The 24,185-nt window shown below is 33.5% G+C and overlaps 1 protein-coding gene across 1 annotated transcript in view; it reads left to right on the top strand.

The window, feature by feature from the left end:
• TRPA1 (transient receptor potential cation channel subfamily A member 1) overlaps positions 1 to 22,153 on the top strand; it is a 31,062-nt gene extending 8,909 nt beyond the window's left edge. The window contains exons 8-27 of the mRNA XM_002197822.7: positions 1,547 to 1,595; positions 4,232 to 4,331; positions 5,264 to 5,364; positions 6,622 to 6,791; positions 6,880 to 7,044; positions 7,694 to 7,808; positions 9,202 to 9,368; positions 10,230 to 10,323; positions 10,923 to 10,982; positions 11,919 to 12,017; positions 12,804 to 12,874; positions 13,303 to 13,450; positions 14,031 to 14,120; positions 14,350 to 14,519; positions 16,545 to 16,674; positions 16,800 to 16,982; positions 17,899 to 17,967; positions 18,585 to 18,695; positions 19,159 to 19,256; positions 21,040 to 22,153. Coding sequence (XP_002197858.2) covers positions 1,547 to 1,595; positions 4,232 to 4,331; positions 5,264 to 5,364; positions 6,622 to 6,791; positions 6,880 to 7,044; positions 7,694 to 7,808; positions 9,202 to 9,368; positions 10,230 to 10,323; positions 10,923 to 10,982; positions 11,919 to 12,017; positions 12,804 to 12,874; positions 13,303 to 13,450; positions 14,031 to 14,120; positions 14,350 to 14,519; positions 16,545 to 16,674; positions 16,800 to 16,982; positions 17,899 to 17,967; positions 18,585 to 18,695; positions 19,159 to 19,256; positions 21,040 to 21,271 — 2,422 coding nt within the window. The 3' untranslated portion in view covers positions 21,272 to 22,153. The remainder of the gene's footprint in view (positions 1 to 1,546; positions 1,596 to 4,231; positions 4,332 to 5,263; positions 5,365 to 6,621; positions 6,792 to 6,879; positions 7,045 to 7,693; positions 7,809 to 9,201; positions 9,369 to 10,229; positions 10,324 to 10,922; positions 10,983 to 11,918; positions 12,018 to 12,803; positions 12,875 to 13,302; positions 13,451 to 14,030; positions 14,121 to 14,349; positions 14,520 to 16,544; positions 16,675 to 16,799; positions 16,983 to 17,898; positions 17,968 to 18,584; positions 18,696 to 19,158; positions 19,257 to 21,039) is intronic.
• The last annotated feature ends 2,032 nt before the right edge of the window (positions 22,154 to 24,185 follow it).

The following is a 24,185-nucleotide window of genomic DNA, read 5'->3' as shown; positions in this document are numbered from 1 at the left end:
ACAAATTTTACTGTATGAAATAAGTGGTAGAAGCAGTGGAGATGACTGGGCACAGTATAAAGTGGAATGATTCAAAGATAATTGAAGACATTAAAAGAGTTAGTTGTAAAATTAGGGTAATGTTTGGGTACACTTGGAAATGTTACCATGGAAGAACATGATTGTAGACAAAGTGATGACAGAATGCCAAATCAAATTGTGCAGACACATGCTATTTAATAGATAATTGGCTGCCTTATCTCTGAAAATTATTGTCCTTGAAAAAAGCTTAGTAAAAAAGTAAAAGTAAAAAAGATGACACTATTTTAGTCCCCGTGTCTGTGAAGCTGTAAAAATGATATTATCAAGAATCATTGGGAAGGTAGAAAGTCACCCAAATAGAATATAAAAAAAAAAAAGAGTAGGAATATTAACTTGTTGAGAAACAAAGCAGCAGTGAAGTATAGATAGGACTTGATGCTTTTGCATTCCTACTGTCACATTTCCAACTAAATATTTCATAAAATGACTTTGCTTTCTCTTCGGTCACCTAGGAATTTATTTTAGCATTTGTGAAGCATTCAGTATTAATTCAGTATTAATCTACTATAGATAATGGAGGCATCTCTACGTATTTGGAACCATGACTTGATTTTTAAAATATGTCTTTTGAGCAATCAGTTCTAACTATAGTACACCCAATGTTTTATTACCTCTTATAATACTAAGGCAACTGTTATCATTTGAGATACAGTCCAACCTTGGAACTGTCCTTCTGTGTTGCTTATTGAGTCAAAATATTTCCGTAGAGGTCTGACTTGTGAAAACATTTTGTCTGTGTGTATTTACTATGCTATACTTTCATGTTTTGACCAGTTTTTTCCTGTAATATATAATTCAATGCCTTACTGTAGAATAAAAGCTGAGAAGATTCCAAATGTATAGACAGCTTTAAAATATTTTTTGGTAAATGGCATAACCTTTTTATCAGTATATTTAACTAGTGTTACTGATTATGCTCCAAATGCCTAATTTATACCAATTAGTTTGTTCATATTTTTTCAAGTAGACCTGCCTGCCACAGTCAGAATACACATTTAGACATTGCCATTTTAACCTCACACTGGCATTATTGCATAAAATACAACCAAATTATTTTTGAATAATGAAATGAATTTGAGGATCCAGGCATGCTTGGAAAAAACCGTATATGAAATTTTTGGAATTCTGTATTGACCTTGTGTGGCACACTGAATGATCTCACATATGAAATTACTGGTTCTCCTAAAACTTGGTGGTAAAATACCTGTTTACCTACCAATGAGGTCTTTGTTTCCTGCAGTGGGTTTTCAATGTAATACCTGAACTGAACTTAATTTGAAAATAACTACATGCAAAAATATGAAACCAGTTTATTAAGATGAATTATGTAATAAGGGTATACCTCTGTCTCTTTTTAAAATTAATTTATTTGAAAATATTAGAAAATGGAGAAGAATGCTAATCTTTGGCTTGAAATGTCTTTGTCCTTTCTAATATTACTGTATTTTTGCATTTTTCTCCACAGAACAGCACTGTTTGATCATTATGAACTGGCGGAGTATTTGATTTCAATGGTAAATATTTAATCAAGCAACATGTTTAGAGAGATTATTGCTATCTATTACTGCAGGTCTGCTTAGAGAAAGTCATAAAGTAGAATGTGTTCTCAGGTATAGGCTAATTAGATAGGTAAATATATACATCTCATAATGTATAATTGAAAGTTACAGGAAAGGTACAGTTCAACAGTAGTTGTTGATCCTAATATCATCCCACAGTTACAGAGGATGAAATCTTACATTTTTATTTCCATTTTACTTACTCAGAAAAGTTTCATAAACATCTTTTACCAAATATGTTGAAGTGGTCTGGTCATCCTACTCTTCAGACATGAAATATAAAAAAATGCTAAGCATGCATAGAATTTCATCTGTCTTTTTTCAAGACATAAATCATCTATTTAAAGAATGGACGTACAATTAGTATGGGATAATATAGCCATATATCAAAGTCTGTGTATGATCTAGAAATACTTTTTATTCTGTGTGGTTTGGTTGCATTTCTTCAGTGAATAATTATGAAGAATAAAGGGAAGAAATATAATCAGGCATGCTACTGGCTATGCTCCCAATGTCCATTTGTGCCAATTAAACTAAGGCTCATAATTGTGTTGTGCCCCACTCAGCTGAGGACATTTTTAGAAATCATCAGATTCCATTTTTGACTTGTCTGACAAAACCAACTGTCAGCAGAACTTATTATCTGAGAAATGCAGGTACACGTTTTTGTGTGTGGAGGCTTGTGTGTGCAAAATGCGTCACAAATATCTTTAACACTGCATTTGCTAAGAACAAACTTTCATTCCTGGAGTGCAATTTGACTAGTTTGGCCTCTTCCATAGAAGGTTTGCTGAGGGTTTCTTTGGCTTTCCATATAAACTGTGTCAGTTTTGATGCTTCAGGACTGTTTTAGTTTGCTCTGTCTGGGAATGGATCAAAATGTGTCAGCTGGAGTAGTGGAGTGTTGAATGTACAGCCTGTGCTGCCTCCTCCCTTGGACTCCTGGCAAGATCATGGAGTTCTGCCTCTGCTGTGGTGTACATGAGGGTGAAAAATACAAGGTTCAGCAATGTTACTGCCTGAAAGGACTAGCAAATTCCAGTTCACAAAGGTCTTCTGGTTTAAATAAAGAAATATCTATTTATTTTGCACATTAAATATTCACATTTTGTTCAAAATAAATAAGCAGAAATTTTACATATTTTCTTTTAGTTTTTTTTTTTACTTTTCCCCCCTTTTGCTTCTTTCGTCTTCTCTAAAAGGAAAATGAAAGATTAAATAGGTATAAATAATAATTGATATTTACAAAACTGGCATGTTTGTTTTTATATTAATATCTGTTTAATTCATTTATGTTAATGCATTTGAGGTAACAGAAATGGAAAATGTAATACCTGAATTAGGTATTACATTTATTTATTACATTACATAAGGAACTGGAAAGTGCTTCCTGTATTCATTGAAATAAATGAGACACTTGGACAAAAAAAGGTCTTTCTTGATTAAAGAAATAATTTTTAAGATGTTGTCTGACCTTGTAGAAAGGTAAATAGGGAAAGGGTCTTGCATATATTACTGCCAAATATGTAATGAATCTACACTGGAAGCTCCGTGCTCTCTGTGGTAATCATTGCACAGTTATTATGTGCTAATTAATACAGGTTTTACCATCCTGGAAAGTAAATATTGCTCAGGATTGTGATTCATTCTCTCTCAGATTAAAACTGGACCCAAAGATGATTCAAGTTAATGGAAAAACTTTCATTGATTTTTTTTTCAATCATCTTTGGATTATCTGAAATAAAATAGATTTTTTTTTTTGTGTACTTTGTTCAACTCATCAAGTTTGACTTGCAACTCACTATCTAGAAAAAATGATATCCAAACCACCATAAAATATACATACATCTCATTGGTTAATTTGTGTGTATCTTCCTGCTTCCTTGGTGGGATTTTTTAAATAAATGTGTTTATGCTTGTAGTAGTACTTTGCTGATAAGACCATAGTGATACTGTGACTATAGTGACTGTACTGTCCTGGCAATATGTGCCAGTGCAAAAGTAGACAAAACAGAATAAAATATGTCTACTGTTGATACAGCTGCTTTGGCATCAAAATGAATTTGGTTCAAATCACTTATGCTGAAGAATAGGAAACCCATATAGATTGAACTATAGTAATTTCTGGAGGTACTACTTCTTGTATTGTGTTCATACAGTGTAGAGGTTTAAGAATATCTTTTTCTGGTAGTTGTTTTTTAGGTAAGACCACATAATTCAAAGGGCCACCATTTTTTCATTTTTCCATAGCGTCAATCCCGGTATTTTCAAGTTAGAATTTTATATGGAGAATACATGGAAAGATTCTCTAGCAAAAGATCGTAAGATATAAGGAGAAGTAGGCCACTATCATTTTGGCATCTGAATTTTTATATATAGATGACTGGAATGTGGCTGATGGTTAGAAAACCTAGTAGTTTTATGGAGATGCAATGTTTTTATTTATTTATTTATGTAATGTAAAATTATTTATCTGGATCATGTGGAATTACTAAGAATACCTGTATTTCTGCTATGCTTATAAAGGGCAGCACCATTTTAAAGTTTCATTTATTCATTATTCACCATAAATTTGGAATTCTTTTTCTCAGGGGGCTAATATTGATAGTGTTGACATAGAAGGTCGATCCCCACTTCTCCTGGCCACTTCCTGTGCATCATGGAAAATTGTGAATTTACTGCTTTCAAAAGGTAAAAAGGAATATACACATGCTATATATATACATATACTTCATTTGAGCAGGGTTCATTCATTTTAAAACCCTGTGTCAAGCTTCCCTCTCAATTTGAATTCACTACTTCAGCATCCAGCCCAGAAGCAGCTGAGCTAAACAGCTGCACACTGCTGGTATCCCCTGAGATAAAGGAAGAATTCATGTGATGATTTCACCCCTTTCACTGCAGCATGAACAGGCTGTAGAAGAATGCATATGCTATGTGTCACGCTTCTCAAGGTGGTGGTGGCACTGGTGCTCCATCCCTGCACTCCTTAGCAGCTCACAAAATAAGCAAAACTGCAGAATAAATACACCACTTCAACAGAGCTGTGTTTCATGCCAGCAATCAATCTTTAAATGTTAAAGCCCACCATTTAATCATTACCCGTGGTTTTATAAAATCACAGTCACCTTGAAAATATTTGAGCTACATCTCTTTCATTTGCTGCATTTGGTGCAACTTAGTGATTATTACTGTATTTCCTCTTGTTAAGAATATAACTGATTTTCTTTAAAAGCTTTATAGTAGGTTTTGAAGCTGTTAAAAGGTTACAGCTTTAAATATTAGAAGTGATTATCTGCGTCTTTAAATTTCCTCTTGATTTGTGGGTGATCAGCATCTTGGAATGTAAAGGCCCCATATAAAACTCAGTGCTGCGATGAAATACAAAATGCATAAACACAAGAAAATGCTGAAAGCTGAGTTTCATTAGGAGTGATTTTTTGGGGGAACCAAAATTATGTGTTTCAAGGTTGGCTTGAAAGAATATTTTATAGATTTATAAGTATTATTTTATAAAATTTTATAGATTAATAAACATTTGTTCCTTTGTCTTAAACATCATTATGTAGTGCCAAGATCCAGCAGTTTTTAAGTTGCTGGTATTTATTTCCATATTTGTTTAGGAGCAAATGTGTCTTTAAAAGATCATCTTGGTCGGAATTTCTTGCATTTGACCGTATTGCAGCCTGGAGGACTACAGCATCTGAATGAGAAATATCTGCAGGTACAGTAAGCATCAATTTATATCTTTCTGTTACCCTTCTTAGGAAAACGTAAAGAAAAAGGCAACTACCATTTTATTTTGGTATGTTTGTAAAAATTTGTGATAATCACTAAATAGCCCAGTGTCACAAAAAATGGTTTGAAGAGGTACATATCACATATCTCTCATGAAAACATTTCAAAGAAAATAATACAGTTTTCTTATTGCCAGGCAAAGGAATAACATAATCCCATAAAGTATTTTGCTGTTGGGGGATTGAATAGCTCAAGAGGTAGGCAATAAAATATAGAACTTTTCACTTTTATTTTCCCAGCTTGCACGCAGTAAAGCCAGGAGACATGCTCATAATCAGTCAAGAGCTAGAACTTTATGAATAGTTTGCAGCGTATTCTACAGGAGCTTTCCTTGGACTGGACCATAATGAAGTCTTGGATTTAGTTTTTAAAAATATTTCAAATGTAAATTTGTATTTGGTTATGTTGAAATGAAGCATTAATATTGATAGAGCCCAAGCTTGCCTGAAAAAAAATAAATTTGCTGGCCTCCAGAGCTCCAGAAATACCCTTTTAAATATGGATCAAATATAACTCATCTTACAACATGTGCTGAAATCTGTGAACACATTTGATTGTAATTCAGAATGGATTTAACCTCCATTTTTGGCAGATGTAGTGAATCAGTGATGATAACCCTGAGTTGTCTGCATTGACTTTCTGATTATTGGTCATATTAATAATTCAGACAAATGGATTGGATGGTGGGAGGAGTTTTTTAGTTGCTTTATGAAAGGTTGTAGGATAGTGTTCGACAACAAAAATGGGGAAATGAAGATGAAAAAGAGAAACAGGGGAAATAAATTAACACTATAAAACAGTGAACTGCTGGGTTTTGTCAGTCAAAGGTTTTGCTACTGAATATAGACTATAAGACTGCCTTTATGTATGGTACAAGCCTTTTGCTGCCAGCAATAAGCATTACACTGGAATGGCAGCAAAGAATTTCCTTTATTTTGCTGTTGATGGGTTGCAGGATGATAAACTCCTGTGTTCTTTCAAGAGTAGTTGTTTGAAAAAATGGTGACCCACAAATCAGCAGATAAAAAAGGTGGTCTAAATTTTACTTAAGTTTGTTTCTTATTTTTAGATACTGATTTTGAGTCTTAATGCTATTGTTGCAAACTATTAGAAACTATGGAGCAGAAGAGGTAGAGACGTGATTCTGTGCTTTTGTTTTTGGGAACTTCTTCGGGGATAACAGATGGAACATATTAAAAATCTTGTCGTGGATGAAGATAATGAAGGATGCACTCCATTGCATTATGCATGTAGACAAGGTGTGGCCCTCTCTGTAAATAATTTACTCAGCCTCAACGTTTCCATCTACTCTAAGAGCAGGGACAAGAAGTCGCCGTTACACTTTGCTGCCAGGTTAGTAGCACAGTCCAGGCCATAGAACCCATGCCATGGTTTTCATCCCTGTATTTTTGACACTAATTTCTGTGTGTATCTTGCAAAGCTATGGGCGCATCAATACTTGCCAACGACTTATAAGAGATATGAAAGACACAAGACTTTTGAATGAAGGTGATAAGAAGGGAATGACTCCCCTTCATTTGGCAGCCCAGAATGGTCATGAGAAGGTAGTTCAGTTTCTTCTGAAGAGAGGGGCTCTCTTCCTCTGGTAAGTATACAGATTTTCATTTATTAAGCCAAAAGAACCCCTATCCTTCTATGTTTTTTGTTCATCTGCAGAGAAGTTAATGCAATATAAATATAAGTACAATATACTAAAGTAATTATTATATTAATATATGCCAATAGAAACATACAGTATAAGAGCATGGTTACAAAATACTTGTAAAGCAGATAATAGCTAGCTGTAAAACCAAGGCTTCTAATACTGGGGGGGAACTGAGTTTTTTCAAAATCCAGCTGAGAGAAGATTATTGAACATTTTATTGAAAAAATAATTGGTTTGGAAATATTACAATCATTTCAGCTTCACTTACAGGCTTGAGAAGTGTTTCTTAGGATTGGTGGTTCACAGGTATTCTGCCTTGCACTGTCAGTCCTGGCTTCAGGTCAAAGATCATCAGCTCTCAGAAACAGATGAAAAGGGAGAGATCTAAGTACTGTTATTGAGTTGAACCTTTTACTTCTGAATGGTGAATGGATCATCCCATAATATTTGACAGAATGAATGAACATCTCTGCACCAGACATGCCAAAGAAAAGGGATCTGAGTCAAAGGAGCAGGCATTTACATTCACTTTAAATTTACAAAAAGCTTTTTTATTTATAATTTCTAATTTTATACCATTGCATGTAAGTGATTATAAAGGCTGGACAGCCCTGCATCATGCTGCCTTTGGAGGATACACTCGCACAATGCAAATAATTTTGGATACTAATGTGAAGTGTACTGACAGAGTGGATGAAGAAGGGGTATGTGTTAACATTATTTGTTTATTGTCTGCTGTTACTTCTGGATAAAATGTCAGGGCTAGGCTATTAGTAGATTTCCACTGTGCATTATATGTGTAATATTTTATTTCCTGTGGCAAACTCAGTGCTGTTATATTTCACCACTTATAAAAGATTTCTTGGATAAATATATGATTGCTGAAATTTTTATCCAATTCTTTTAAGTGGGTGACAAAGAAGATTAAATATTCTAATAGAAACCATGAAACACTGAATGTATTAGACTTGACCCTCTTGCCCCCTATACAGGGCAAAAATATCATAGCAATGTAGTACAAACATTGGTAATGCAAATTTAAAGACCTTACACAGATGTGAAAAAATTTGGTTATAAATTAATAAATATTTGTTCCTTTGTCTTAAATATCATTATGTAGTGCCAAGAACCAGCAGTTTTGAAGTTGTTGGTCTTTATTTCCATATTTATTTAGGAGCAAATGTGTCATTAAAAGATCACCTTGGTCGGAATTTCTTGCATTTGACCGTATTATCAACTATAGCTCATTAACATTGTTTGAAATCCACTGCACGCTAATGTCGAACAAAAACAGCACCTGTCTTGCTCTGGTGTTTGGACAAATGCAGTGTGTATTAGGTCAAGAAAGAATCCCTTTTTGGATTGAAGTCCTCTTGTATGAACCTGTCCCATCAGAAATACAGGGCAATCCTTTTAAAGAATTGCTTAATTCCCAACACAGAAGCTGTTACTAATTTTTCTGAGAACTGGTGTTGAAAACATTTAGAATTACTAGATTAGAAACAAATCTTGGCTATAAATTTATGAGAAGACTTAATTTCAATTTATGAGAAGTCCTCAATTTCAATCAGAAAAATCTCTGTGCATTCAGAACTCTCAAATGTAATTTTTAGTGCAACTTGATTTCTAAATAACTGATTTCTTTACTTCTATGAAAACACCAAAGAAAAACTAAATGTTCCACTTACAAACTTGCGCCATCAGATTTGCTTGCAGATTTTTTTGTATGAGCACATCTGGATATAATTGGATGCTTCTCTTCTTGATTATCAAATGCAGGTGTTCTGTGCCTGTAGATACTGTCATTTTTACCTCTTTGTGAATTGCAGTTCATTAATTACAAAACTAAAAGATATTAATGAATTTACTTTTCTTACCTATAGTGGGTTTCCTCTTTAGATTTTGCCCTACTGTAGCTGTAGACATAAAGAACATGTCTGTAATCTCTGTCAGAATCTCTGACAATATTCTAGTGTTTTGTGTTGCTAGTAAAAGCATTTGAGACTTGCAGCTGAGAAAAGCATGTGGCTTTTCAATGTGGGAAAGCACTGAAATGTACTTTTTTTAAAATTACTCATGCACTGCTTCTCTGCCCAGAACACAGCTTTGCACTTGGCTGCACGAGAAGGACATGCAAAAGCCGTGAGGTTACTTCTTGACTATGGCGCGAAAATTCTGTTCAACAAAGCAGTAGCTTCTTTTTTCCATGAAGCAATACATAATAGGAGAAAAGACGTGGTGTCTGCCGTCATCTTGCACAAAAGGTAAATACTTCTTGAATTTACTTGCCCACGTGTTTTGGTTTGGTTTTCTTAAATGAAATTAAGTTCTGAAAATCTGTAGTTTAATAAGTAAAACTGAGTAGTTATTTTAAAATTCCAGAGGTTATGTTCTGTTCTAATGAGCACAAATAAAAAATGGCATAATTGTAATGTGCATCAGATATATGGCAAGTTGTTTTTCATACTGAGTATTTGTTCATTTTCATATAGAGTATTTGGATTCTGTGTATAAAAAAACATGGAGAAGCCATCAGAAATATTTTTGACCTTTCACATAATGCTTTAATGTCTATAATATTTTAATCAAAATGTGAATACAACTGGAAGTATTCAAGAGATTTAATTTAAAATCATGATTTCAAATGTTGCAGGTATTTTAAAATGTGGCATTCCAACTGCAGTTTAGAATATTTTAGGTTAAGGCATAGTGAAACCCCACTTCTGGAGTAAAGCAATACACCATTGCCTAATGATAACATCTTTTGGTAAGAGTTACAGGAATACTGACAGGATTTTATTGTATTTATTAATATTTGCATAATTTTGTAACCCAAGATTCCAAAATTCGTTCCTGCTTCATATTTTTTAAGGAGGCCCTAACATATTTGAAACATTTCTGTTTAATTGATAAGAGAATTTGACATTAATCATTCTTACAGAAGTGTCCAGAATATTACTCAGCTACTCCCCAGACAGCTTAATTTCCATTCAATAGTGCATAAAATTAGCACATTATACATTATACTTTACAATATCTTACATAAAACTCAAATAATCTAACAGTAGTTAATTTAAACCAGATGTAATTAATTAATTTTCCATTATCTGAAACAATTTTTGCAGATGGGAAGAAGCTGTTGTGACTTTCTCTCACTCTTCCAGTGCCAATAAGTGTCCTTTGCTGGAAATGGTTGAGTATCTTCCTGATTCATTTAAAGTAAGTTTTCTGCACATGTTAAAGAAATTACTTCACAAAATAACCTTAGTTGTGTTACATTCATTTTTATGCTTGCTGTGCTCTCCAATACATATTATTAAAAATAGAAATAAATTCAAAAAATGATTTAGTAGTATTTTAGTGATAGTCTCAGTTTGTCCAGTTTAAGTTCTTCAGTATTAGAAAAGTTCCTAGCTTCGTGAGATCAATCGAGTTATAAAAGTAATATTAAAATGTAATGTGAGTCATAAGTTAATTGGGTTCAAAATCATCTGAGATACTTTTACTCTCTTAGCTAATTGCCAAATGAGACAACAGAAATGTTTTTCAATTAAAATAGCAAGCGGTACATATGTATTCATAAACTATTCATACTTGTAAACTAGCATGTAGCCTTGTAAACTGAATTTATATCTGACTCCTACATGAAAACTCTGGAATTTTATGTCTTCAAAACATGCATCACAAAATCTGACCAAGTCATCACTTCTGGTAACTGATTGTTGCATTTGATGGTAATTTTCTTCTGGTCTAAACACATTCGTTCTGTTGAACATTGTCTGTATCACCTTAATTAATTTTTCTGTTCATATGCAAAGCTGGTGCTGGACAACTGCATAATTGAGTCTTCAGAGGAAAAGACAAGTCGAGACTTCTATGTAAGTAGATGAAAAAGTCTGGGAAAGTACAAAATATGTATATTTTAATGTACATGTCAAGCTCATATATGTAAGGTATCATTGTAGGTGAATCTCTTATACACAGAACACAGGAGACAAATCTTATTTTGTCCTTTGGACTGTAAATGGTTTGAAGTTCATTTTTTGTAATCTTCATTCTTACATATTTTAGTAAGTGTGACAATTAACTTCTACAATCCATAAACTGTATGCTGTGTTAATTTTTGCAATCAAGCTGGGTAACAGAGGTTATGGGTATTTCAAAATAGCAGTGAGAGAAGACATGTAATATCTACTTATGCATATTGAAAGTATGCTTATAATAAGTAGTGCAGTCGTCATCAATAATTCAGAATTCAACGTGTTTCTTTGTTTTGTAAATACTTGTCCAAAATCTTAAGCAGTAGTTTGCTTTTAATGCTAGAGAGACGTGCAAGTTCTCAGTTATGTTACCTTTGAAACCATATTGAAAACCACCTTATCAATGATTATATTGGATTGTGTCCACATCATTAACAGAAAACTTGAAAATTTTTTGCTACTGCTCATTTTCTTTATATTATATTATCAAAGCCATACAACTTTTAAAGACAAGCTTTTCTTTAAATTCAGCATTAAAACAAATCACAGTTATGAAAATGACCTTTCTTAATTGTAACATTTTAGAAAGAAGTGTGCACATTCTATTTTAAATTTCAAAATGGCTGTTCATTTAAACATCATGCCATCTTAGAAGTATATCTTGATGGCATGTGTTCAGCTAACAATGAATATACGTCTGGATTCTGACTACCTTGACACAATATGCTTTTTTTTTTTCTCTAAAGAATAAACTTTTTTGTATTAAGAACATCATGTAAGACTGAGATAATCTTTTGCATTATATTTAAATTCTGGTGTATATGTGTTATATAGATTGAATATAACTTCAGATATCTTCAGTGTCCCCTGACACTTAACAAGAAAGTAAAGGATGGTGAAGATATTTTCTATGAACCACTTACGACTTTAAATGTAAGTTTACTCTGACATCATTACCTGTTGTCTTGGTTTAGATAAAATAAGACATTTGAATTTTTCATCATAATATTTCTTCTCTAAAGCCTATAACTCTGTATATTAAAAGTATATTGAAATTAAGCATGGGTCAAAGTTTTAAGTAATAAATAAAATTTAGATAAAACTATGAATGCTCAAGATACTGTGCTGCACATGCAGGTAGTACATCAAAGAAAACTACACTCCAATCATTGTAGTGACTATGCACTGGAATGTAAGGCACTGCAAAACCTGACAAGCTGATTTGTTTCATATGCTAATTGCAAAATACTTACGATGCCTGAAACAAATTTGCTAGTTTTTTGCATTGTCAATCTGTCGTCTCATTTTTTGTCAGAAAATGTTTATATAACAAATTTTCTAGGTTAATATGTTTACTTTTTGGGATTCCTGTTGGCAATTAGTTGTTATACTATCTAATAATAAATAAATAAATAAATTTCTCATTAAATGTAAAAGTGTGGTCCCAAAGGTATTGTTGAAAATAGTCTGTATAATTTTTGAAGCTTGAAATAGATTGACAGAGACCAGCAGAGAAACTGAATGCCTTAGCAGGCAGAGAGGGCAAGATAGTGATGGGTTTGGGCCAGAGTGCTTAATCAAAAGAACTTTGCAATATCTTATACACATTTTACTTTTCATTAGGCTAAAAAAGGTAAAAAAGGTGGCCTAACCAGTTTTGTAAGCACTTTGCTTGCCTAGGTGAATTCAGCTTGACCCTTCTGTATTTGTGTTTTGTAGGCCATGGTGCGCCACAATCGCATGGAACTACTCAGTCATCCTGTGTGTAAAGAATATTTGCTTATGAAATGGTTGGTCTGTTTTAATGGATATAAAATAAATAGTGCATCTCATGATAAAGACAATTTTTCCTGAGAGTTGTTTATTAAAATGTACATATTTATAGAGTTGACCAAGAAAATGTCTTTTCCATAAAATAAAACTTCATGTTTAGTAAAGATTTTTTGATACTTACAACAAAGTACTATCTTTGTTTCCTCTTTATTGCAAAAATAAGGTTGCCAAGGTAAAAATGAAAGGAACAGTATTTCAGAGTGGCAAATACACTTTTGTCCACATAAGTGGACAAAATGTACCACATAAGTGATGAACATATTCATCACAAAGGGATATTTCAAGAAATGTTTATTTCCTCATCTTGAAGAGATAATTGTTCAATTTGAATGCATGCTCTCCTAAATTTGAAAAGTGTTGTAACTCTAACATTCTCACTTTCAAGGATGGCCTATGGGTTTCGAGCACATTTAATGAATTTAGGCATATATTCTCTTGGTCTCATTCCCCTGACTCTTCTGGTCACTCACATACAACCAGGAAGACCTTTGAATGGAACAGAGCTCTATGAAGCAAGACCATTAGAATACGAGGTACTTTTATTAGTAGTTACAATATGTTTCAGATTTTTATAGCAAAAAGGTATGATTATTTTAAAAATTTCTAGATTAATTTATGATCTAGCAGCTCAAAGGAATAAAGTTGAAGTATAGATTTCTAAACATTCAGCAGCAACTTCAGAAAATTTTCAGTTCTCATTTCTTGTTTTTATAATTTTTCTGATAAATTTACATTTGGTACATGGTTACATAGTTTTTCCCTGAAGTGAATAATATTTGTTTAATATTGAAGAAAAAAGATTCACATGAGAGAAAAAGCATAGAACTGAAACAGGAACACAAAAAGGATATGCTAGTAGAAATATGAAATGAAATAAACTCAAAGTATATAAAAGGTTCATAAAGATATGCTGATGTATGAAAAAATCATGAGAATCAGAACATGGATTTTACAATAAATATTAATAAAACAGAATATAGATAGCAATAAGTACATGACAAACCTAACAGGGTTACTTTGCTTGGTAATATCATGTATATATAACAGATAGAGATGAAATTAACATTTCTTTAATGATTTCTAATTTCTTTTGTGTTCTGATTTTTGTTTCAGGACTCATACTTCACAAGGGTGTGTATGTGTTTAGTTTTAATTATGAGTTTACTGGGCATCTGCAAAGAAATATTTCAGCTGATTCAGCAGGTAAATACATTGAGAAATGACATTAATCAGACAGTGTGCTTGCATGGTAGTTTGTATGATATTGGAATTAATCTGCTTTTTTCCTGATTAGAAGGGAAATGTCAATTTATACTTTTTAATTTATATATATAATAATTAAAACTGATAAGTGAATTTTAATAGTTTATTGAATTCAGTGTTATAATGATGAATGGCTTGTAAATATTAACCTTTCTCTCTTAAATCCTAGAAATTGAAATATTTGTTGGATTACTCCAATCTACTGGACTGGACCATTTATACTACAAGCATAATTTTTGTGTCTTCTTTATTTATTAATACCCCAGCTCATTTGCAGTGGGAATGTGGAGCAATTGCTGTATACTTGTCCTGGATGAACTTCTTGCTTTATCTTCAACGGTAAGAAATTTTTACAGGCTTTACAATAAAATATTTTGATATTTTCAGATATTTTACATATCCTAAACTGATCAAGTCTGAGAGTCCCATTTTGTATTTTTATTTTTTTCAAACTGTACAAGTTTCCAGATTAGGACCATAGGAATTTTTTTATCTCTGATGGGCTGTAAAGTCACAACACATGTTATAGCAACTATAGAAGCAACAATATTTTAATGTCAATTAAGCATAGCCATGCTTAATTTTATCTTTTTAAAAATCAATTTTCACTACACTCTATAGACTTTGACTTTAAAAATACGCAGAAGGATATGAATTAGGAATGGCATAAGGAAGTTAGTTTTTATGAATAATACCTGGGAGAAGGTAAATTCTTTTATCATTTCCCATATTAAATGGCATGTCTCACTTTATGCCATAGTGTCCTGTAAAACAATTACAATTGATGATATTATTTCTTCAGTTGACATCATGTCTGTGTATTGCCCTTAATTATCTTAAATCTTGTCACTGGTACAATAGTGAGTTATGAACTGCAGAAGAGCTGGGTGGAAGAAAAAAAATAGTGTGGGTGTAGAGCTTAAAACTACTAAATTAAACACATTTGTGTCTGAGCATGTGGTAACACTGCATAAATGTTCTTCCAATTCTTATTGTATATATGCACTAATCACCCCCATGAAGTCTTGCAGACAAACATGACATTTGCTGATTAATTTCTGGGTTGTTTTACTGTAGTAAGGATGTTTAAGGACACAGTTTGTAAACAGAGTTAATGTCAAAGACTACCTTTATGGTCTTGCCTCTGCTGCAAACCTTGTCCCCCTCCCCATGCCTGATCTTAGATGACCAATGAACGGGTGTGTCCTGTCTGCTCTGGGCAGAGTGGAGGTTGAACCTAAACAGGAAAAAGTAAGCAGATGATTGCACAACCTTTCTTCTGCTGTTGGATGAAATGCCTTCTTGGCCTGACTATTTTTCCAAATGTGTAGCAGTAGAATTCTACGCATTTTTTAACTCATTCAGGCGGCCTTTTCCCAAAGCAAACTGTGATTCCATTGACTTCAAGTGAATTTTGCCTAATAAATGCCTGATAAGTAAGAGAACATCAGGTTTTCTTTATTTCCAGTTTGATCTTTTCAGTCTTGCACATAATGTTTCAGAGGGAAAAACATACATAGGGATTTTTTCAGTTGCTACTGTAGTAGCATAAAAAATCTCTTGGTCCCTGGATTTGAGAGAGGACATTAATTCTCAAGTTCAGGTTTGCAAGAAAAAGTAATTTAATCTGCTCCATGGTAATTCCTGTTCTGATATTTAGTTTTTGTTAACCAAGAATAGAGGAGGCTTGCCAACAACAGATTGTTGTTGGAAACACAGGTGTTTTAAAATTATGCTATTCTCCTTCTCTTCCTGAGCAGCATGTTTTGTTTGTTTGTTTTCCATTTTTTGTGTTATACTAAAACTACATAATGTCATTTGTTTCACATCTTGTAAAAAGTGAAATCTTGTAAATCAGGCATGTGGCTGCTAGGTGGATTATGGTGCCAGTTGTCCTTTGTTCTGGTTGCTACTTTGCTTTGAGAAGCAGAAAAAGTTGGATAATTTGCTGATGTTTTTCTTCTGAATGCAGCAGTGATACAATACTGCCTATGGAGACAATAAATGTTATTGATGGAAAATACTATCTTGAAAGTTGTTTTTGTGCATTAAAATATAAGATTATGCAGTTTAGAGTTGCTGTGAGTAGGATCACTTGCACTCTTTTGGATGTGAAAGTAGAACAGGTTTGTTACATCACAGAATCTCTCAGAGGGGCAGCGTCTCTTTCCACGGAAAAAAAATCAACATTACTTACTGCCTTACATAAATAACTGGAAGGGACTCTAACTTCAATATATAATGGTTTAGAGGTAGACATGGCAGTGCTAGATTAATGGTTGGAGTTGATTATCTTAGAAGTCTTTTCCAAACTAAGTGATTCTATGACTGATTCTATATCTTTTTTGTTTACTTATTGCCTAGATTTGAGAACTATGGAATCTATGTTGTGATGTTCTGGGAAATTTTGAGGACTTTGATTCGGATTGCTGTGGTTTTCTTTTTCCTGATACTGGCCTTTGGCCTGAGTTTCTTTGTCCTTTTGGGTTCACAGGTTAGTTCAATACTATAGTTATGTTTTTATCGTTATAAATATTATCTTTGACAAAGCATCTCAAGACTTTATTTACAAATTCCATCAGTTGGGTTTTTTGTCTATTTTGTTATTTCTTTTTGCAGCAAACATACAGCACACCTCTGCTTTCTGTAATGAAGACATTTGCAATGATGCTGGGAGACATTAATTACCATGATGCATTCCTTGATCCTTTACTAAGCAGTGAATTGCCATATCCTTTCCTGAGTTACACAGTTCTCATTATATTTACCTTGCTTATTCCAATCCTTCTTATGAACTTGCTAGTAAGTATAAGCTATTTATTAATACACAAAAGTGGTTAAACATGAGTATGTATAGAGATTTCTAGTGTATAGAATTACTAAGGTAAATGATAGCCACTCATTACTTAACAGATATTTTCAGTAGTATATTAAAATGTCCCCATTCTCTGCACTTGTTTTCCATACAGTTTATTGCTCTATTTTTCCCACACCACACTCCTGCAGGAGTATCTTGTACATCTTTAGGTAATAACTGTGATGGAATTTGAATTGGAGCTGCAATGTATTATTCTGAGGTATTGATAAGGAAAATTGGGGAACAATGATTTTTGTTCAATCCCTTGTTGTATCATAACCTAACAATAGTTTAAATTAAAAAAATAAAGCCCAAAAGGCCCAAATTAAAATCTTCACTGCACAGAAAACAGCAATCAGAAGTAGTGATAAGACTAACAAACCTGACCTGAAAGTTTAAAATCAGAAAACACAATAATGGTGAAAAGGGGGAAAATATGCAATATATCTTCAGACATGTTCCACTGAATGTAATTTTTATTTAGGAAATCACATTTTCACTTGAGCTGAGCAATAAAAGTCAAACACTTCATGTTTTTTAAACTTGTTTATTGTGGCCATGATTGTACTTAATCAAGAGATCAACCAGTTTCTTAACATTACAGCAGTAAAGAAGAATGTAAAATAAGGGATGTTATTCTTACCAAAAGTAGCACTTCAGTGCCTTACTAACAGTGTTGTCAGTAAAAACACTCTCTACATGTATTGTTACATACTTTCCAAATATGCAAAAAATGTTCCCAATTTCAAGTGAAAAAATAATTTAACTCTAAAATATTTTTTTTATTTGTGTGAATGAAAAATACAATTGAAATCACAGACTATGAAAAAATAGATAAGGAACTATTTCTCTTCCTCCTAGATTGGTTTGGCTGTTGGTGATATCGCTGAAGTGCAAAAATATGCTGCACTCAAAAGGATTGCAATGCAGGTGAGAAACAGACCATGAAAGCATCAAATGTTGGAAGTACATATCATTGCTAGAACAACATTTAGATAATTAGTTTATTTGTCATCACATTCTCAACTACCTCAGGATATCTGTAAAGCAAATTGGTGAACATGGCATCTTATTCTGAATCTCGTTTTCATTCATATCAGTCATCGCCAAGGAAGTGTAAAAGCAAATGCATTTTTAAGGAATTTTTCAACATTCAGTTCAAGCAATTCTGAGTTCTTCCAAAACCAGAATCTCAAAATCAGTCACTGCAAAGCTTGAAACTGCAGTTTTTTCTAGTAGAGAACCTATACAGTGGAAAGAAGGTACACAAAAATCAAAAGGATAACAAATTCATTCTGCTGTATTAAATTCTCATTAGTAAAAAGAGTGCACATCTATGTGGACAAATTATTTCTGCTAAGATACTCAATACTGGTATGACTATGTAGTTTTAGTGTTTGGGCTGGACTATTCAAATATTATACCACTGTTTGCAGTGTGGGGTAGTGCTAGTGAATTGAATATAATGGCATGATTGTTGTTTTCATATATAATTTGTATTTATCTTAAGACAACATATCTGATTCTAAATGTAAAACCACTTTTAGGTTAATCTTCATACCAACTTAGAGAAGAAGCTGCCATTTTGGTTCTTAAGTCGGGTGGACCAGGAATCAATCACTGTATATCCCAACAGGCCAAGATACTGTGGATTTATGGTAAGATGGTGAATATTAGCTAGAAGAATTCTTACCAAAAAAGGATGTGATTGACTTTGTACACACGTTGCTGAGGACATTGTGTTATTAACTGCCATCAAGGGAATTGTGATTAGACCTTGCCTAGAGGTCAGTGAAAATGATAAATCAGTTTGAATGCAGCTGTATTCAGATAAAAATAATGTATGAGTACTCAGTGAACTGTAACTTTATTAAGTAAGACAAGTTACAAAAGATGTTCAGATAAAAGTAGAATTACTCCCTTTTGGCTTTTCTTCTTTTATTTGAGTTATTTTTGATAGGCTGAATTTTCTTATAAAGCAAATGTTTTAATATATAAGAAAATAACATCGTGACAGAGAGTCTTTTCAATGTGTACACTATGTGAAGACTTTCTGTTCACATATATAATCTGTTGTAAGATTATAGGATCTATTTAAGTTTGGTTCCATGTTTTGTTTAGAGCGTGTTCCAATATTGCTTTGGGTGTGAGGACTCTACCACATATGCACAGAGCCCTGATACAACACTAGAACTGGAAGTTCTGAAGCAGAAATACAGGTATTTTTGTGATATTTTACAGTTATAAAAATAAGTAGAATCAATATTACAAACATACAAAAAAGTCTTTTAAAGCTCTATACTGTATCTAAAAAGTAAAATTCCATGTCCCCAGCCCAAACCAGCACAGACTGTTGTTCATTAAAGTAATCTGAAATAATGGGGAAGATGGATTTTCATTTTAGAATTTTGCAATTGGAGGTTTTCAAGGGTTATTTGGGACTTGCAAGTAATGTAATTCCAGTTGGTTTGCAAATACACACAATCTGTTACTGACTTTCCACTGGGTAAATCAGATTCAGATTGTTTCCCCAAAGATGTATTGGTGTTGATTCTCTCTTGAACAAAACATGTTTCCCAAAGCCTTGGAAGGAATTCTTTGTACTTTCTTTATTTACTTGTTATACCTACATATCCATAAGAATGGTTTCAAAAAAGCTTACTATAACTGTACAACTAGAAAAATATCTCACTCAGTCTCTCTTTCCCCTGCATTTGTTTTCCACCATTTTTTCTTTTCCCTTTTTTTTAATCTACCAGATTTTTGTCTACCTGCACAGATTCACATTGAATATTTTTTTAACATGTAAGATTTAGCAAGAGTTGAAGGATGGTGAGACTACACCCTACAGGTATAGGCAAATCATGAACTTTAGCAAGTCTTTCTTCAAATGCATGCTACATCAATATGCTATAAAACAGCATAAAACAGACTCTTTCTTGGTTGGGATTTTTTTTCCTACAGAGAAGGAAGAGAAGTATAATTTTATAAAATTATTTGCAATAGACTAACTTGTGACCTTATCATTATGGAAAGTCATTTTTATTACTCTGAAAATGTTGACTGAAAATTGTTACTATGTTGCCAGTGTGTTTTTACCAGAGTTCAAAACAAAGTTCAGTTACTACTGGAGCTAGTGTCAGTGCTGGGTGTATATATTTGTGCATTTTGGCTTGGGGCAGGGTTTTCTTTTGCTTTGCATTTTAATTCTTGTGGTTTTCACATATTTTAAGATGTATTACCATTTCTTGTTAAAAAAAAATTCAACAAAACAATGAAAAAACTAACTACATCTAAAGCCCCCCTACTGTTCTTGACAAAGAATCTTTTCCGTCACACCAGATTTCATTTTGTAATTTTGTGAGTCCAGCATTCAGAAAAATAGATTTTCAAAATGCCTGTTTGGTAGTTATATAATGACACTTTCTAGTCCCATTTCCCATTTCTTTCACTGTTCTCTTAGAGATAACAGATACTCTGTTCTGTATGTGAGATGCTAACTTAGTTTAACTACTTAATTGCATCAATCGCACTTTGGATAGCACTTTGAAAAAGGTCAGTAAGTGCCTCATCAGTATGTCTCATATGCTGTAAAAGTAGTTGTGAATTTCACTTAATGTTTTTGGTTGTTTTATTGCCATTGCAACTATGGCCTTTTGCTTGCTAGACAAGGAAATAAGTCAATAGGAAAAACTTTTGATAGAGCAGTCAACAACTTTCTTTTGAGAGTGAAGTTGCTTCTACTTTAACTATATATTAAGTTTCTTTTCACAAGAACAACGGATTTGTTCTTTAATCCTATTTCCTGTAACATGGAGAAGTATTTCAGCTTAAAGAATTAAATGAATTCTAGATAATAGTCTTTGTTAGCATGAGGTTTTAGTTAAGTACTGTCAGAAGGGTGAAGTACTGTCAATTTTTGGATCTTTAATTTTAATGACTTCAATGTCCTTTAAAATCAAATGACAAAGCCTGATGCATATTTATTTGTTTGCTTTTTAGGCTCAAAGATATATCAACATTGTTGGAAAAGCAACATGACCTCATTAAACTGATTATCCAAAAAATGGAGATAGTGTCAGAGGCTGAGGATGAAGACAGCAATGATTTGTTTCAGCACAAATTTAGGAAAAGGCAGTTAGAGCACAAGAATAGTAAATGGGATACAGTGTTAAAAGCTGTTAAAACAAATGTGCCTAACCCAAGCACAGAAAAGAACAATAGCTTCTTCTAGACTTGGCTATGATATCATGTTGTATTATCATTTTGTTCTACTTTAGGGTCACTTCTTTTATTGTCTTTGCATAATGTTAATGTGATACATCATGTACTCATAAAAAAAGGCCAGATCCAAAACCAGGATGCAGGTGCTCAAAACAGTATTTAAAGAGACTGGAGATGTCTACATCCAAAACTGTGATCCTGAAAGTGACTGGCTAATCAGGAAAGTGCCTAACTCAACAGAGGCCAACCTTGCTGTCCTGGCAGCTCCCAAGACCTCTGTCTAGATCTGTTCCTGGATTTGGCCCTAGTACACTTAGGTCTGTATGTAATTACATTATTTTCTGTTACGAATATTTTTAGAATTTCTAAATTTTTAGAAATTAGATTCTAGTCATTTATTATTCAGATGTTTGGATAGAGCCAATGGGCTTTGTGTAGTTTAAAGAAAAAGTACAAAACTAATCTGACAGAGTGTATTGGAAGGATTGCTGAGTAGGGACTGCAGGATCAGGCCTGAAAGGTAGGAAATGAAGGATCAGGAGGTTGTAATGTAAGGGAAGAACTACTTTCTTCTCTAGATAAGTGGAAGCAGTTGACAGTGGGATCATTTGTACTAGCATGCACATAGCAATGATAGAATGACATGTTTAATATTAGTCATTTACAACTTGCTGTCCTTATATTGCTAATGTGATTTGGGCCTTCCTGATAACCTTAAACTGATCTTGCTACTTTAATCTGCACTTTGGTTTTATTAGTCATTTACTGAATATTCAGTGCATTATGTAATATATGGTAATATATTACCTTTAGTACACATAAATTAAAGTGTGTTTAAGTACCTGAATATATTTGTTTCAAAACCAGTGCTAATAAACTAATTATGACTATGCACAGTGGTAAGGCTCTGTGGTCTGCTTTTGAATTCAGACATTATTTTAATAACTTAGTATACATTAATTCTTCTCATGAAAAACAATTATGACTCCTTTTTATTTAAAAGGTAGTGACCAGGAGGTAATTCACACTGTACAGAACTTGTTCAGTCTTCAGAAAACACTGGAAGATGCCCCATAAATTAATGTGACTTGTGCCTTAAAATTGCCACAAATGTTCAGTCACCCAACTGCTCTATCCCAGCTTTGAGACTTTAAATCCTTTCCAGGTAAAACAGAGAAAGGAGGAGGCGCTGGAGGAGCAGCTTTGCTCCAGAGCCAAGCCTGTTGTGATGCAGTGAAACAGGAAGAGAACAGAGCAGGAAAAGTAAAAATATAACTATAAAAAAAGCAGAGTCTGAGCAGAAAAAGTAAAAATATAACTATAGTCTCTGAAATTGTTGTGGCCCCTTCAGTCAGATCTGTTCCTGTGAATAAACTGTTCAGGTTTTCTGCACTGCTGCACATCTGTAGCTCCCTCTATCAGTAGAAAGAATGGCCAGGTTCTCAGGACAGGGCCAAACTTGAAAAATGTAATAATAGTAATTTTAAACTCCTGGCAGTCGGTGCCGTTAACACTAGATGGCAGTGAGTGATAGCATTTTGGGGTAAGTAAATGGGCCCTAAATGCACAGTTTTTACTGAAGAGCTGTAGTATGGTTACAGCAGGAACAAAGCAGTCGGCACTCACAATTTTAAAGTCTAAGCCTTTCAAGCCTCTTTAAACAGAACTCTGAGACCTTTATATACAGCTGCCTCTCAGCTTGCCCGAGTGTTCACAATTTGAGAAAAGTTTTCCTTTCCAATTTTATATAGAAAAAAAGAAATAAGTTATTTTATAATTAGCAAATATTACAACATTTTATTAATGACTTAGCTTTCTATGGAAAATCAGACTAATATTATTTAATTGTCATGTTGTAGATCTAATAGAGCCTAAGTACAAGAAATGTAGAGTTTAAGGAAAAGTACAAGTACAATTGGAATATGAATCATGATTAAAAATTTGTGTAGAATGAGCTGGGCCATTTGAGCAATCTCTAGAAGCAATCCTGTTAGAATCATTATGGTTGGAAAAGACCTCTAAGTAAAGTAAAGTAAAAGACTATTGAGTACAACCATTAACTCAACACTTCCAGATCCACCACTCATCCTTGTCTCTAAGCACTGTATCTTCATGTTTTCTTAACTCTTCCACAGACAGTGATTTCATTTTCCAGCTTGTTCCAATGCTTGAACACCCTTTCAGTGAAGAAATTTTTCCTAATATCCAATGTAAACATCCTCTGGTTCAGCTTGAGCCAATTCATCTTGTCCAATTTCTTGCTACATGGGAGAAGAGACCAATCTTCACCTGTCTTGATGTGTTACATGTTAGATACAGCTAAATATATGTTAACCAAAAGTGTCACAATGGGAATTTTTGAATTCACACTTAGGAATTGACATTCAATGGAAATGTATCCTCTGGGTGTGAATATAGAATCTCCAAACTGTGATGGGTGTGTATCTGTGTTCAATACTCACACACTTCCCCTCAGTCTGTATGGAAGTGACACCTTTTCAGCTGGGGTACCGGCAGTTCTGTAGGCACACATAGTCACCATTTGTCTCTTTCAGGACTGTATATCAAATATTGCTGATAGTGAAGGTAAATATTCCATTTCATTTCCTGCTGCTCATCAATGCTGTCACTGTCTTCTCAAGATAAATGGCAGTATGGTTCAGGCAATGGCACCCTCTCCTCCCACAAAAACCAGATCATTCCCATAAGCTCCTGTTGGGAAGACTGATTTTTGCCTCGTCTGTGTGACACATAGGTCACAATCTGGGACAAGAAATGACATTTATATGTGAGTTGATAGTCTGAAACAAGATGTCAACCTTTGCTGAAACCAAAGATCCAGTTGCCTGCCTTTCTAGCATCAGACCCTTACTGGTAAGAATGGACTAGCAAAATACTTTGCTTATGTAAATTAAAATTAGCTA

Source organism: Taeniopygia guttata, chromosome 2, assembly GCF_048771995.1.
Source record: "Taeniopygia guttata chromosome 2, bTaeGut7.mat, whole genome shotgun sequence".
Classification (NCBI taxonomy): Eukaryota; Metazoa; Chordata; class Aves; order Passeriformes; family Estrildidae; genus Taeniopygia; species Taeniopygia guttata.
The sequence above is the reverse complement of the archived record's forward strand: the minus strand, read 5'-3'. Positions and strand labels throughout refer to the sequence as shown.